This window comes from Bos indicus, chromosome 5, assembly GCF_029378745.1.
Source record: "Bos indicus isolate NIAB-ARS_2022 breed Sahiwal x Tharparkar chromosome 5, NIAB-ARS_B.indTharparkar_mat_pri_1.0, whole genome shotgun sequence".
NCBI lineage: Eukaryota > Metazoa > Chordata > Mammalia > Artiodactyla > Bovidae > Bos > Bos indicus.
Genome location: NC_091764.1, coordinates 37,161,639 through 37,178,080, shown reverse-complemented (window position 1 = coordinate 37,178,080; position 16,442 = coordinate 37,161,639). Strand labels below are relative to the sequence as shown.

Below are 16,442 nucleotides of genomic sequence, written 5' to 3'. Positions count from 1 at the left end.
ACAACAAATCCTAAAGGGGAAGGGAAATTTAGCATCCACTGTTGCTAAAATATACTATCTAAAATGATCCATTTTCAACAAAAAATTGTGACACATGCAAAGAAACTGGAAAGGATGACTCATATAACGGCAGAAAAGGCAGCAGAAACTGCCTTTGAGAGGTTTCAGATGTCAGAGTGTGCAGATAAAGATTCAAAGCAGCTATTAAAAATATGTCCAAAGAACTAAAGAAAATCCATGTTTAAAAAAGTAAGAAAAGTATGATAATAATGTCTCATCAAAAGAGAGTATCACTAAAGAGATAAACATTATATTTATAAAAAGACGTAAAGGATAATTCTGGAGCTGAAAAGTACAATAACCAAAATAAAATTTCACTAGAGGGGATCAACCAGCAGATTGGAGCTGGCAGAAGAATCAGCAAACTTGAAAAGATACCAATAGTGATGAAACAAGCTGAAAAAGTAGCAAAAAAAAAAAAAATGAAGAAAAATGAATAGAGCCTCAGAGAAATGAGGGACACCATAAGTACACAAAACCATGGATGATGGAAGTACCAAAAGGACCAGATAATATATTTGAAGAAATCCTGGCTGAAAATTTTGTAAGTTTGGTGAAACTACATTAATCTACACATCTAAGAAGTCAACGGATTCCAAGTGAGTAGACACAAAGAGATCCATATCCAAATATATCACAAGAAAGATGCTGAAAGTCAAAAACAAAGGAAAAAATCTGAGAGCATCTACAGAAAAATAAGCACATATATGGGAATCTCAGTAAGATAAATTGCTGAGTTCTGTTGTTCATCTAGAAGCCAGAGGACAGTGGGATGGCATATATAGACTCACAGACTTAGGGAATGAATTTAAAGTTGCCACAGAAGTAAAGCATACAAGTAAAGATAATTTCATCAATAGCAACTATAAAAGACATTATAATTGTATGTTTCTTTATTCTCAACTTATTTAAAAGTAATTGTTTAAACCAGCATGTATGTAATTATACCATTGACCAGTAATATACAGAAATGTGGGCTTCCCAGGTGGCGCTAGTAGTAAAGAACCCACCTGCCAATGCAGGAGATGTAAGAGACACTGGTTTGATCTCTGGGTGGGGAAGATCCTCTGGAGAAGGGCATGGCAACCTCCAGTATACTTGCCTAGAGAATGCCACAGACAGAGGAGTCTGCTGGCTATGGTGCATAGGTTGCAAAGAGTCAGATATGACTGAAGCGACTTAGCACACATACAGAAATTTAACATACTTGAAAAGATTGCCACAAATGAAGCAGGTGGAACCAAAGATGATTGGGAATAATTAAATGAAAGCAGCTGATAACTGAAATCCACAGGAGGAAATGAAGAGAAGCAAAAAGTTTCACACACACAAAAAAAAACTCTATGAAATTTCTTCTATGAAAGTTCTCTCATTTCTTACCTCTAAAAGATATAAAATTATATAGTGAAAGTGAAAGTTGCTCACTCGTGTCTGACTCTTTGCAACCCCATGGACTATACAGTCCATGGAATTCTCTAGGCCAGAATACTGGAGTGGGTACCTTTCCCTTCTCCAGGGGATTTTCCTAACCCAGGGATCGAACCCAGGTCTCCTGCATTGCAGGTGGATTCTTTACCAGCTAAGCCACAAGGGAAGCCCCAAATTATATAAAGTAATATTATAAAAATGTATTGTGGGTTTGTTATATAGGTTAGATGGTGTATACGTTACAAATACAACAACAGAAAAGGAAAGGGCAAAAAGTATATGTAGGAGTAATACTTCTATGTCACTGCAATTAGGTAACATAAATCTGGAGTAAATTCTATTCAGATGTACACTATAAGCCCTAGAGCAACTATTAAGAAAGCAATTAAAAACATAGTGAGTTTTCTATATATAGGTCTTTAGTTTCTTTAGGTAGATATATTCCTAAGTATTTTATTCTTTCCATTGCAATGGTGAATGGAATTGTTTCCTTAATTTCTCTTTCAGTTTTCTCATTATTAGTGTATAGGAATGCAAGGGATTTCTGTGTGTTGATTTTATATCCTGCAACTTTACTATAGTCATTGACTAGTTCTAGTAATTTTCTGGTGGAGTCTTTAGGGTTTTCTATGTAAAGGATCATGTCATCTGCAAACAGTGAGAGTTTTACTTCTTCTTTTCCAATTTGGATTCCTTTTATTTCTTTTTCTGCTCTGATTGCTGTGGCCAAAACTTCCAAAACTATGTTGAATAGTAATGGTGAAAGTGGGCACCCTTGTCTTGTTCCTGACTTTAGAGGAAATGCTTTCAATTTTTCACCATTGAGGATAATGTTTGCTGTCAGTTCTAATGAGATGGATGAAACTGGAACCTATTATACAGAGTGAAGTAAGCCAGAAAGAAAAACACCAATACAGTATACTAACGCATATATATGGAATTTAGAAAGATGGTAACAAAAACCCTGTGTACGAGACAGCAAAAGAGACACTGATGTATAGATCAGTCTTATGGACTCTGTGGGAGAGGGAGAGGGTGGGGAGATTTGGGAGAATAGCATTGAAACATGTATAATATCATGTATGAAACGAGTTGCCAGTCCAGGTTCGATGCACGGTACTGGATGCTTGGGGCTGGTGCACTGGGACGACCCAGAGGGAGGGTAGGGGAGGGAAGAGGGAGGAGGGTTCAGGATGGGGAACGCGGGTATACCTGTGGCGGATTCATTTCGATATTTGGCAAAACTAATACAATATTGTAAAGTTTTAAAAATTAAATTAAATTAAAAAAACATAGTGAGAAAATTATTAAAGAAATTAAAATGTTACACTTGAAAACATTCACTGAATTTTTAAAAAACAGAAAAAGGGGACAGAAATGATATGACATATAAAAAACAAAATGGCAAATGGCAAAGATACAGATATATCAATAATAGCATTAAACAGTCCAATCAAATGGCAGAAATTCAACAAAATGCTCTCTGTAGGAGACAGTATTAAGAGTCGGAATTATATAAGTCAAAAGCAAATGGGAGGAAAATATATATACCACGTACTATAAACAAGCTGAGTTGCCACTATAATATCGGATAAATTAGACTTTAAAACATAAAATGATACTACAGATAAAAGGGAACGTTTTATAAAGACAAAAGTGTCAATATATCAGGAAATTATGACAATTATAAACAGACAATCATGTGCAATAAAAATCTCAAATAAATTACATACAAAGTAAATGAAACTAAAAGATTGATGTGAGAAGTAGATAATTCAGCAATAATAACTGCAGTTTCAATAGATAAAATAACTAGGGAGATCAACAAGGAAATGGAAGAGTTGAACAATACTTTAAACCAACTAGCCCTGACAGACATCCAGAGAACACTTCACCCAACAACAACAGAACACACATTCTTTCCAAGCACACACTGCACATTTTCCAGGATAGCCATATGCTATGCTATAAAACAAGCCTCAATAAATTTCAAAAGATTGAATAATACAAAATGTATTTTCCAACCACAATGGAATGAAAGTAGAAATCAGTAACAGAAGGAAATGTGGGAAATTCACAACAGAGGATGAGAAGATTAGATAACATCACTGAGTCAATGGATATGAATTTGAGCAAACTCTGGGAGATAGTGAAGGACAGGTAAGCCTGGTGTGCTGCAGTCCATGGGGTTGCAAAGAGTCAGACAAGACTCAGTGATGCAAGAACAAAACCACCACACTCTTAGATAACCAGTGAGTCGAATAAGACATCACAAATGATAATAGAAAACACTCAAGATGAATAAAAATGAATGCACAACACCAAAACTTCAGGAATGCTGCAAAAGAAGTATTTAAAGGGGAATTTATAGTTGTAAATGCCCATATTAAAAGATAAAAAGGCTCTCATTCCAATGACCTAAACTTCTACCTTAAGCACTGAAAAAAAAAAAAAAGGTGGGGAGGGGGGAGCAAATTAAATCTAAAGCAAGCAGAAGGAAAGAAATGATAATGAATAGAGTGGAAACTGAAGAAACAAATGAGAAAAATTACAGAGAAAATCAGCAAAATCAAAAGTTGGTTTTTTGAAAAGAACAAAATCAAGAAAAGAGAGGAGATTCAAATCACTGAAATCAGGAACAACTGCAAACCTTACAGGACTATAAAGGATTATAAGGCAGTACTATGGACAATTGTAAGCCAACAATTTAGATAACTTTGATGAAATGGACAAACTCCTACGGGAAAAAAACTACCAAAATAGACTTAAGAGCTAGAAAATCTGAAAAAATCCACAATAAATAAAGAGATTGAATTAGTAAATAAAACAACATTCAAAAAGAAAAGCCCAAGCTCAGATGGCTTTGCTGGTGAATCCCACCAAACATTACTTTTTCACAAACTCTTCCAAAAAACTAGAAGCGGGGGTGTACTTACCAATTTATTCTATGAAGCCAGTATTTCCCTGATACCAAAACCGGACAAAGGCATCACAAAAAAAGAAAATGATAAGCCACTATCTTTTCTGTAAACAGACAAAAAATTCTCAACACAGCATACCAAATCTAGTGACATACAAAATGGATTAGATATCATCAAGGATTTCTCCCAGGAATGCAAAACTGCTTCAACACACAAAAATCAGTGTGATACACCATTTCACTATCACTATAGTAATGAACAGTAACCACAGGATTATCTCAACAGATGCAGAAGAAGCATTTGACAAATCCAGCATTCATAATGAGCCTCCCTGGGGGCTCAGCGGTAAAGAATCTGCCTGTCAATGCAGGAGAAGCAAGAGACACAGGAGATGGGTTTGATCAGGTCAGGAAGATACCCTGGAGGAGGAAATGGCAGCCAACTCCAGTATTCTTGCCAGGAAAATCCCAAAGACAAAGCAGCCTGGTGGGCTACAGTTCATAGGGGTCACAAAGAGTCAGACATGACTGAACACACACACGACATTTATGATAAAACCACTTAAATTAGGAATAGAAGGGCACTTCCCAAATTGATCAAAGGCATCTACAAAACACTCACAACTAACACAATAAATGATAAAGGACTTAATGCTTTTCCTCTGCAATCAAGAATAAGACAAGGATGTCCACTGTAGCCACTTCTATTCAACAGTATACTCAAAGTTTTAGACAGTGCAATGAGGCAAGATAAAGAAATTAAAAAAAAAAAAAAAATCCAGACTGCAAAGGAAGAAGTAAAACTATTTGTAGATAACATTCCTCTGTATACAGAAAATCCTAAGGAATCCAACAAAAAATTATTACAACTAATAAATGAATTTAGCAGGCTTGCAGAATACAAGATCAATTTACAAAAATATGGATAAAAATTAGTGATTTACTGAGGCCTCAGATTTTGCAGAGTGTCTCCTTACTGGAAAACTCTCTCTGACAAAAGTCTTCTTTACCTTAAGCTGGAATCTTCTGTCCCATTAATATCTCCTTGAATAACACATACCGATGCCACTGCTCTCTCATGGCACTCTCAACATACTTAATGATAGTTAATCTAACCCCTTTTCCTGGCTACCTTCTTCATTTTCTTTACAAAACATGACTTAGACCTTCCCCTTTTTCCCCCTGATTCTACTCCTAGATAGAATAAAATTTTATCTTTCTCAGGCAGAAAATTTTAAATAAATATAATATTCCAGTGTCAAGTACAAATAAATCTTTTGGTCTCAACATTGTTTTGGTACTTTAGAATTATACTGGGCAGTTTAGACATTACTACATGGTCTACATGAGTCATATTGGACTTAGGGTGGTTGAATGAAAAAACCTACTGCACAATTGCACTCATCTCACACGCTAGTAAAGTAATGCTCAAAATTCTCCAAGCCAGGCTTCAGCAAAACGTGAACCGTGAACTTCCAGATGTCCAAGCTAGTTTTAGAAAAGGCAGAGGAACCAGAGATCAAATTGCCAACATCCTCTGGATCATCAAAAAAGCAAGAGAGTTCCAGAAAAACATCTATTTCTGCTTTACTGACTATGCCAAAGCCTTTGACTGTGTGGATCACAATACATTGAGGAAAAATCTTCAAGAGATGGGAATACCAGACCACCTGACCTGCCTCTTGAGAAATCTGTATGCAGGTCAGGAAACAACAGTTAGCACTAGACATGGAACAACAGACTGGTTCCAAATAGGAAAAGGAGTACATCAAGGCTGTATATTGTTACCCTATTTATTTAACTTATATGCAGAGTACATCATGAGAAATGCTGGGCTGGAAGAAGCACAAGCTGGAATCAAGATTCCTGGGAGAAATATCAATAACCTCAGATATGCAGATGACACCACACTTATGGCAGAAAGTGAAGAGGAACTCAAAAGCCTCTTGATGAAAGTGAAAGAGGAGAGTGAAAAAGTTGGCTTAAAGCTCAACATTCAGAAAACAAAGATCATGGCATCCGGTCCCATCACTTCATGGGATATAGATGGGGAAACAGTGGAAACAGTGTCAGACTTTATTTTTTGGGGCTCCAAAATCACTGCAGATGATGATTGCAGCCATGAAATTAAAAGACGCTTACTCCTTGGAAGAAAAGTTATGACCAACCTAAATGGCATATTCAAAAGCAGAGACATTACTTTGCCAACAAAGGTCCATCTAGTCAAGGTTGTGGTTTTTCCAGTAGTCATGTATGGATGTGAGAGTTGGACTGTAAAGAAAGCTGAGCACTGAAGAATTGATGCTTTTGAACTGTGGTGTTGGAGAAGATTCTTGAGAGTCCCTTGGACTGCAAGGAGATCCAACCAGTCCATTCTAAAGGAGATCAGTTCTGGGTGTTCTTTGGAAGGAATGATACTGAAGCTGAAACTCCAGTATTTTGGCCACCTTATGAAAAGAGTTGACTCATTGGAAAAGACTCTGATGCTGGGAGGGATTGGGGGCAGGAGGAGAAGGGGATGACAAAGGATGAGATGGCTGGATGGCATCACTCACTTGATGGACATGAGTTTGAGTGAACTCCGGGAGTTGGTGCTGCAATTCATGGGGTCACAAAGAGTCGGACACAACTGAGCAACTGAACTGAACTGAATTGAAGTCACTTTCATATCACTGTGCTGTGTGCTGTGCTTAGTCGCTCAGTCATGTCGGACTCTTTGCAACCCCACGGATTGTAGTCAGCCAGGCTCCTCTGACCATGGGATTCTTCAGGAAAGAATACTGGAGTGGGTTGCCATGCCCTCTTCCAGAGGTCTTCCCAACCCAGGGATCAAACCCAGGTCTCCCACACTGCAGGTGGGTTTTTTACCTACTGAGCCAGCAGGAAAGCCTAAGAATACTGGAGTGTGTAGCCTGTCCCTCCTTCAGGGGAACTTTTCGACCCAGGAATTAAACCTGGGTCTCCTGCTTGCAGGTGAGCTGCCTGTTCAATTCAGTTCAGTCATTCAGTCATGTCCAAGTATTTGTGACCCCATGGACTGCAGCATATCAGGCTTATCTGTCTGGCACCAACTCCTGGAGCCTGCTCAAACTCATGTTTTCATCGAGTTGGTGATGACATCCAACCATCTCATCCTCTGTCATCTCCTTTTCCTCCTGCCTTCAGTCTTTCCCAGAATCAAGGTCTTTTCCAATGAGTCAGCTCTTCCCATCAGGTGGCCAAAGTATTGGAGCTTCAGCTTCAGCATTAGTCCTTCCAATGAATATTTAGGACTGATTTCCTTTAGGAACCCCCAGGGAATCTGAGTTTTAAAGCCAGTGGGATTTGATTACAGAACTTTCACAGGTCTGGGGAAACAGACTCTTGGAGGGCACAAACCAAACCTTGTGTGCACCAGGACCCAGGAGAAAGGAGCAGTGACCCCACAAGAGGCTCAGCCAGACTTGCCTGTGAGTGTCCTAGAGTAGCCAGTGAAGATGTGGGTCAACAGTGGCCTGCCATGGGGTCGGGGCACTGAATACAACAGCCCTGGCATGAGTCCTTTTGAAGGAGGTTGCCATTATCACCATGTGGTTTAGCTGCTAAGTTTTGTCTGACTCTTGCAACCCCATGGACTGTAGCCTGACAGGCTCCTGTCAGGACTTTTTACTGACTGAGCTAATGGAACCCCATTTCCACATCAAGTTTGGCCTCAGGCCAAACTACAGGCAAGGAACACAGTCCCATCCATCAACAGAAAATTGGATTAAAGATTTACTGTGCACCCTCCCTATCAGAGCAAGATCCAGATTCCCCCACAGCCATTCCCTCCAATCAGGAAGTTTCCACAAGCCTCTTCTCCTTATCCATGAGAGGGCAGACAGAATGGAAACCACAATCACAGAAAACAAACTGATCACTTGGATCACAGTGCTGTCTAACTCAATGAAACTATGAGCCATGTCATGCAGGGACACCCAAGACAGATGGGGTCATGGTAGAGAGTATTGAGGAAATGTGGTCAGGTAGAGAAGGGAATGGCAAACCACTTCAGTATTCTTGCCTTGAAAAACCCATGAACACTGTGAAAAGGCAAAAAGATATGACACTGAAAGATGTGGATGTGACTGGTGATAGAAGTAAAGTCCACTACTATAAAGAGCAATATTGCATAGGAACCTGGAATGGAAGGCCCATGAATCAAGGTAAATTGGAAGTGGTCAAACAGGAGATGGAAAGAGTAAACATCAATTTTTTAGGGATCAGCGAACTAAAATGGATTCCAGATGAGCTACTTCAAATCCTAAAAGATGATGCGATTAAAGTGCAGCACTCAATATGCTAGCAAATTTGGAAAACTCAGCAGTGGCCACAGAACTGGAAAAGGTTAGTTTTCATTCCAGTCCCAAAGATAGGCAATGGCAAAGAGTGTTCAATTCTTTGTGTTGACATCCAGTCACATCCACAACTGGGCATTGTTTTCATTCTTTGTGGAGCTATTTCTCCACTCTTCTCCAGTAGCATATTAGGTACCTACTTGCCTGGGGAGTTCATCTTTCACTGTCATATCTTTTTGCCTTTTCACACTGTTCATAGGTTTCTCAAGGCAAGAATAGTAAAGTGGTTTGCCCTTCCCTTCTCCTTGGACCACGTTTCCTCAACACACAACTGCACTCGTCTCATACACTAGCAAAGTAATACTCAAAACTCTCTAAGCTAGGCTACAACAGTATGTGAACCAAGAACTTCCAGATGTTCAAGCTGGATTTAGAAAAGGCAGAGGAACCAGAGATCAAATTGTCAACATACATTGGATCCTAAAAAAAATAACAGAATTCCAGAAGAACATCTCAGTTCAGTTGCTTAGTCGTGTCCGACACTTTGTGACCCCATGGACTACAGCTTGCCAGGCCTCCCTGTCTATAATTAACTCCTGGAGTTTTCTCAAAACTTGTGATCTAGGCACTTCCTTTGCCTAGATTTGTGCTTGTACAGTACTGAATGCATTTTTGTGGGGAAAGAAAATGAACACAGGCCACATCTTCATTAAATACAGTGGAAGATGGATAATTAGTATTACAAAAGATGCTCTTTTCAACCACTTACTCAGTAAAGGAATTTTCCTGCTTCGTAGCTGGCATTTGTGTTTCTCTACAAACCATAAAGTCAAAACCTTTATTTGAAATTTTCTTTGTACAGTATGCCAAATCAATATCAGTTTAGTTCAGTCACTCAGTTGTGTACAACTCCTTGTGACCCCATTGACTGCAGCAAGCCAGGCTTCCCTGTCGATCACCAACTTCTGGAGCTTACTCAAACTCATGTCCATCAAGTCAGTGATGTCATCCAACCATCTCATCCTCTGTTGTCCCTTTCTTCTGCCTTCAATCTTTCCCAGCATCAGGGTCTTTTCTAGTGAGTCAATTCTTTGCATCAGGTGGCCAAAGTATTGGAGTTTCAGCTTCAGCATCAGTCCTTCCAATGAATATTCAGGACTGATTTTCTTTAGGGTAGACTGACTGGATCCTCTGCAGTCCAGGGGAATCTCAAGAGTCTTCTCCAACACTATAGTTCAAAAGAATCAATTCTTCAGTGCTCAGCTTTCTTTATAGTTCAACTCTCACATCCATACATGACTACTGGAGAAACCATGGATTTGACTAGACAGACTTTTGTTGGCAAAGCATATCTCTGCTTTTTAATATGTTGTCTAGGTTGGTCATAACTTTCTTCCAATGACCAAGAATCTTTTGATTTCATGGCTGTAGTAACCATCTGCAGAGATTTTGGAGCCCCCCAAAATAAAGTCTGTCACTGTTTCACTGTTTCCACATCTATTTGCCATGAAGTGATGGGACCAGATGCCATGATCTTAGTTTTCTTTTTTTTTTTAATTTTATTTTATTTTTAAACTTTACATAATTGTATTAGTTTTGCCAAATATCAAAATGAATCCGTCACAGGTATACATGTGTTCCCCATCCTGAACCCTCCTCCCTCCTTCCTCCCCATACCATCCCTCTGGGTCGTCCCAGTGCACTAGAGCCAACTTTTTCACTCCCCTCTTTCACTTTCATCAAGGGGCTCTTTAGTTCTTCTTCACTTTCTGCCATAAGAGTGGTGTCATCTTATATCTGAGTTTATTGATATTTCTCCCAGCAATCTTGATTCCAGTTTGTGCTTCATTCAGTCCATCATTTCTCATTATGTACTCTGTATATAAGTTAAATAAGCAGCGTGACTATACAGCCTTGAAATACTCCTTTCCTGATTTGAAACCAGTCTGTTGTTCCAGAAAGGAGTAAGACAAGGTTGTATATAGCCACCCTGCTTCATTAACTTATATGTAGAGTACATCATGGAAAATGCCGAGTTGAACTGAGCAAAAGCTGGAATCAAGATTTCTGGGAGAAATATTAATAACATCCAATACGCAGATGACACCACCCTTATGGCAGAAAGCGAAGAAGAACTAAGGAGGCTCTTGATGAAAGTGAAAGAGGATAGTGAAAAAGTTGGCTTAAAGCTCAACCTTCAAAAAACTAAGATCATGGTATCTGGTCCCATTACTTCATGGCAAATAGATGGAGAAACAATGGAAACAGTGACAGACTATTTTCTTGGGCTCCAAAATCACTGCAGATGGTGACTCTAGCCATGAAATTAAAAGATGCTTGCTCCTTGCAAGAAAAGCTATGACCAACCTAGACAGCATATTAAACGGCAGAGACATTACTTTCTCGACAAAGGTCCGTTTAATCAAAGCTATGGTTTTTCCAGTAGTCAGGTATGGATGTGAGAGATGGACTATAAAGAAAGCTGAGTACCAAAGAATTGATGCTTTTGAACTGTGGTGCTGGGGAAGACTCTTGAGAGTCCTTGGACTGAAGCAGATCAAACCAGTCAATCCTAAAGGAAATCAGTCCTGAATATTCATTGGAAGGATCGATGCTGAAGATAAAGCTCCAATACTTTGGCCCCTTGACTCAAAGAGCTGACTCTTTGGAAAAAACCTTGATGCTGGGAAAGACTGAAGGCAGGAGGAGAAGGAGATGACAGAGGATGAGATGGTTTAATGGCATCACCAACTTAATGGACTTGAATTTGAGCAAGCTCAGGGAGCTGATGATGGACAGGAGAGCCTGTCATGCTTCATTCCATGGGTCACAAAGAGTCAGACACAACTGAGTGACTCAACTGAACTGACTAAAATGTACTGGAATGAGCTACCAGGGTAGCCCTCATATCCCTTTACCAGGTTCTATTTGTATTTCTGGGTCTAAGATTTATATATTTATCTCAGTTAACTTTTTTCATATTCATTTGAGCCTATAGTTCTAGTGACCTCCTTTAAGTGCACTTCTCTAATACAGAAAAAGTCCTCTTTTTTTTAACATTAAGCATATCTTCTATGCCATTTGATGGAAATTGTGAATACAAAATTCCTGGAAGAGACAATACAAGCAAACTATTGACTACTTGTCTTCAAAATGACATCAATATTATAATTAGTCCTCCTGTGCATGATTTTAAAATTTTCAATAAATCTACCTAATGATGCTATATTCACCTAGCTTTTATCTCTCCATCTTATTATAAAAATATTGCTCGCTCATAACAACTCTATAAAATCCTTTATTAAAAATGAGACAGTAAATTTCTTCTAGAAAACACACTTTGTACTAGAAATCTCAAAGGTGACATAAAAAAATATATGAAGAGGACCCTGGAAAAGAAAGAATAAAACCAAGAAGACATGGAAATGTATTACTTCACAAATAATAGAAAATTATTCTGAGAATGTTACAGGCCCAGGAAGCTAAAATAACTGATGTTAGTAGCAGTGTAATGAAAGTCACATGCTTGTGATGCATTTCCTTACCTTGTAATATATGTCTATTCATTTCTAGGAACTAAGTGGAAAGATTAAAAATAATAAAGCATTGTGGAAGGAGAAACAGGATCTAAACTATTTTAAATTCTTATATTATACCTTTCAAACAAATGCAATATTAGCAAAGATGCTTTTCTTCCAAAGTTTATCTATAAGCTTTGCAATAAATTTCATCTAAGAAGTTAGCATTTTCTATTTACTTATGTTTTTGCAGTACTGTGGTCAAGAAAATAAATGAGGACAAATATTATTAATTTTTTTCAGTGCGAAAATAATAAACAAATATGAAATACCTGTGGGCATCTGGCAGCACTATAGCAATCTCCAGCTGTGGCAAATGGAACTGCATTTCCAAATATTGTCTGGGCAAAAAGAAGGTCTGTAGCTAGAAAATAATAAATGAAACTTTTCAGCACTAAGACACTGTATTCAAATCTTCATTGAATACAAAACATACAGTCTTCACATTATATTCTTAAATACATTCATATAATTAATCCAAAACTTAAGCAAAACTGTTGTACAATTGTCATATATAACATAGATTAAGCTCTCAAATTTTTATTTAACATAAAAATGTTCATCTCAAAAACTGCCCTAAAAATGGCAGGGACATCTGTAACTAATCCAGATGTTTTAAAAGCTAAATATGTGCTCTATTGTATTTTAGATCATAGTGAATATCTAAAATAGATAAAGTGGGGTCAAGGAACAAAATTAGAAGAAGCATTATTTAAATATAAATAGGTGTGGAGGCATGGGTTGGCAGGGACTTACCACAGGGATGGTGGCACTGAAAGGTCCCTCAGTGTAAACCCCCTTGGAGTTAACCATTAACCCTACCATAGAGCCTATAGACTCCAGGCTGGGTCACCTCAGGCCAAACAACTACCAGGAAGGGAGCACAAACCCACCCATCAGCGGATAACTGAATTAAAGCTTCACTGAGCAAGGCCCTGCCCACCAGAGCAAGACCCAGTTTTTACCATCACCATTCCCTCCCATCAAGAAGCTTACACAAGCCTGTTAGCCTCATCCATCAAAGGGCAAACAAGTAGAAGCAAGAAGAAGGATAGTTTCAAAGCAGCTAAAACAAAACCACATTAGATAAAGTTAATCATGATGAAAATGCATAAAATTATATCCCAGATGAAGGAACAAGATAAAACCCTAGAAAAACAAGCAAATGAAGTGGAGATAGGCAACCTTCCAGAAAAAGAATTCAGAATAATGGTAGTGAAGATGATCTAGGATCTTGGGAAAAGAATGGAGGCAAAGATTGAGAATATGAAAGAAATGCTTAGCAAAGACCTAGAACTAAAGAACAAACAAACAGAGATAAATGGTACACTAGAAGGAATCAACAGCAGAGTAACTGAGGCAGAAGAATGGACAAATGACCTGGAGGACAGAATGGTGGAAATCTCTGCCACAGAACAGAATATAGAAAAAAGAATGAATAGAAACGAAGACAGACTAAGAGACCTTGGGGACAACATTAAATACACCAATATTTGCATTATAGGAGTACCTGAAGGAGAAGAGAGAGAAAAAGGACCTGAGAAAATATTAGAAGAGATAATAGCTGAAAACTTCCTGAACATGGGAAAGGAAACAGTCAACCAAGTCCAGGAAGCACGGAGAGTTCCAGGAAGGATAACCCAAGGAGGAACACACCAAGACACATACTAAAGATAAATAGGGAATTCCAGTGGCTAGGACTCAGTGCTTTCACTGCTCAAGGGCCCAGGTTCAATCCCTGGTCCAGGAACTAAGATTCCACAAACTGTGGTGTGACCAAAAAAACAAACAAATTTTTAAAAAGATAAATTATGACAAAGCAATATGCAAGTGCTTATAGAGAGTACACATTATCAATTCATTTAGGGAATTCAAAAACACCCAGCTAAAAAGTATGCTATTTCTTTGATTTCTTATATTATTACATTATATTATTATTTCATTCCTATTTTATTTTTTCTAATGGTGTTAACAAAATTTCTTGATTGGAAAAAATGCTGGGGATTCTACATAAAGTATCAAAAAAATAGAGATCTTGGCTCAAAAATAGGAGAAACCCTGAAGATAAGCTGGCCCAATCACTTTTTGATGCTTAAACCACTTAATATTACAACTAATGTTCATTCAGTCAGTGGATTTCACCTCTGCTAACGTTGTTTAAAATACTTTTCAAGAAGACTGCAAGACCACTGCATGCCCCAGTGATGACACTAGTCCCCTAGAGGCAATCCCCAAAGGTAGCATCTCTGGAAATATTTATCATATCTCTAAGAGTAGTTTCCAAATCCAGGAGGCCTTCCGTGGTGTGCCAGGTCAGCCTGTACCCAATCATGAGAACAAGTTTGGTGTGTCTTTTCCTATCTGCATGCAAAATGAGCTCATGATGGTAGCTTAAAATTGGTCGTGGTGGGAATATATACCTCAAGAAACTGAAAAATAATACAAATCAAACTTTTTTCCTGGTTGTTAAGAGTTGATTGTTGAACATTTACCCATTGCTTATGTATGTCACTTAGGGTTAGGCTGAGGCAAACAGACACAATTTTCAAATCATCCTTTGCTGTGGTCTCCTACACCATTACCTGGATAACCCCAAAATAGCTTTCACTTAAAGAGTCCAAAGAAAGCTGAAAGCCCAAGAATTGATGCTTTTGAACTGTAGTGTTGGAGAAGACTCTGGAGAGTCCCTTGGACTGCAAGGAGATCCAACTAGTCAATTCTAAAAGAAATAAATCCTGAATATTCATTGGAGGGACTGATGCTGAGGCTGAAGCTCCAATATTTGGCCGACTCACTGAAAAAGATGCTGATGCTGGGAAAGATTGAAGGCAGGAGGAGAAGGGGACAACAGAGTACAAGATGGTTGGATGGCATCAACAACTCAATAAACATGAGCTTGAGCAAGCTCCAGAAAGTAAAGGACAGGAAAGTCTGGCATGTTGCAGTCCATGGTGTTGCTAAGAGTCAGACACAACTGAGTGACTGAACAATAACAGGTCCCAAGCTAAATGCAATTATCCTTTCATGTCACAATTAACATTTCATGCCACAAATCCCCATATTCTGTCTGTTAGAAAATCACAGAGTGTGCCTCTTTAATATTCCTCTCAGGTTCTCATGCTCTCTGTCTTAAACCTTGTCCTTAATAATTTAGACCCTCATCACTTTCTATCTGAACTATTATATTATTAATAATATTAGCTTTCTAATCATCTTCATGGATAAAATTTGTTTTCCCTCCAAATAAGTCTGTTTCCTCCTTTGCTTATACTTTTACCCCAAAGGTCCTCATAACTCAAAAGAAAAAAAAAAAGATAAATTCAATGTATAGTTTAGTATACATTGTCATTTGTGATCTTCTTTCTGGGAAATTCTTTAACAAACTGCTACCAACATCCACTCATTTTATGCTTAGGCAAAATTGGATGACTTAATCACTGATGGAACCAAGATGCTTCACCATCCCATGCTTTGTTCAAGATGTCTTTGCCTCCTGATACTCCATTTTCTCTCTTTGGTTAATACAAATTTGGCTTCAAGATTTCCTGAAGATAGCTTCTTGAGGAAAGTTGACTCATTCAGCAAATATTTCTTCAGAACATATTATGTATTGGGCATTATTATAAGTACTGCAAGTGAATGAAACAGGGCCCGATGGACTCTGAGTGCTACCAGAGAGAGAGATAAGTAACAGAGTAGATACTATCATATGTTACAGGTGATTATTGCTATAGGAAAAATAAACAACCAGGAAAAGGACAGGGGAAAAGGAAGTTTAGGCATGGAGAGGGTCTAGGATGCATTCATTGGGAAAGTATATTTAAGCAGAGACTCAAAAAATATTAAGTGGTAAATCCAACATATAACTGTGGGACAATCATTCTAGGCAGATAGAACAGAAAGTGCAAAGGCTTTATGGAGGGATGGGGTAGATGCTTGATGTATTGAAGGAACAGCAAAGGGACAAGTGTGTCTGAAGCAGTTCATGCACGGGAGGAATGTGGAGGGAAGGAGCAGAAAAATAATGGGTTGGGAAGGTCGTGTTGAGTTTTACTGGCCACTGGCAAGGTTTTTATTTTATGAGTTAGATGGGAGATGTTTGGAGAGTTTTGAGCAAAGGTTGGAATTGTTAAAAAGATG

General features: G+C 38.3%; 1 protein-coding gene across 4 annotated transcripts in view; it reads right to left on the bottom strand.

Moving 5' to 3' along the window:
* ADAMTS20 (ADAM metallopeptidase with thrombospondin type 1 motif 20) overlaps positions 1–16,442 on the bottom strand; it is a 218,532-nt gene that overhangs the window by 23,449 nt on the left and 178,641 nt on the right. For all 4 annotated transcript variants that reach the window (XM_019960760.2, XM_019960761.2, XM_070789242.1 and 1 more), the window contains one exon: positions 12,575–12,666. In XM_019960760.2, the coding sequence (XP_019816319.2) occupies positions 12,575–12,666 (92 nt within the window). The remainder of the gene's footprint in view (positions 1–12,574; positions 12,667–16,442) is intronic.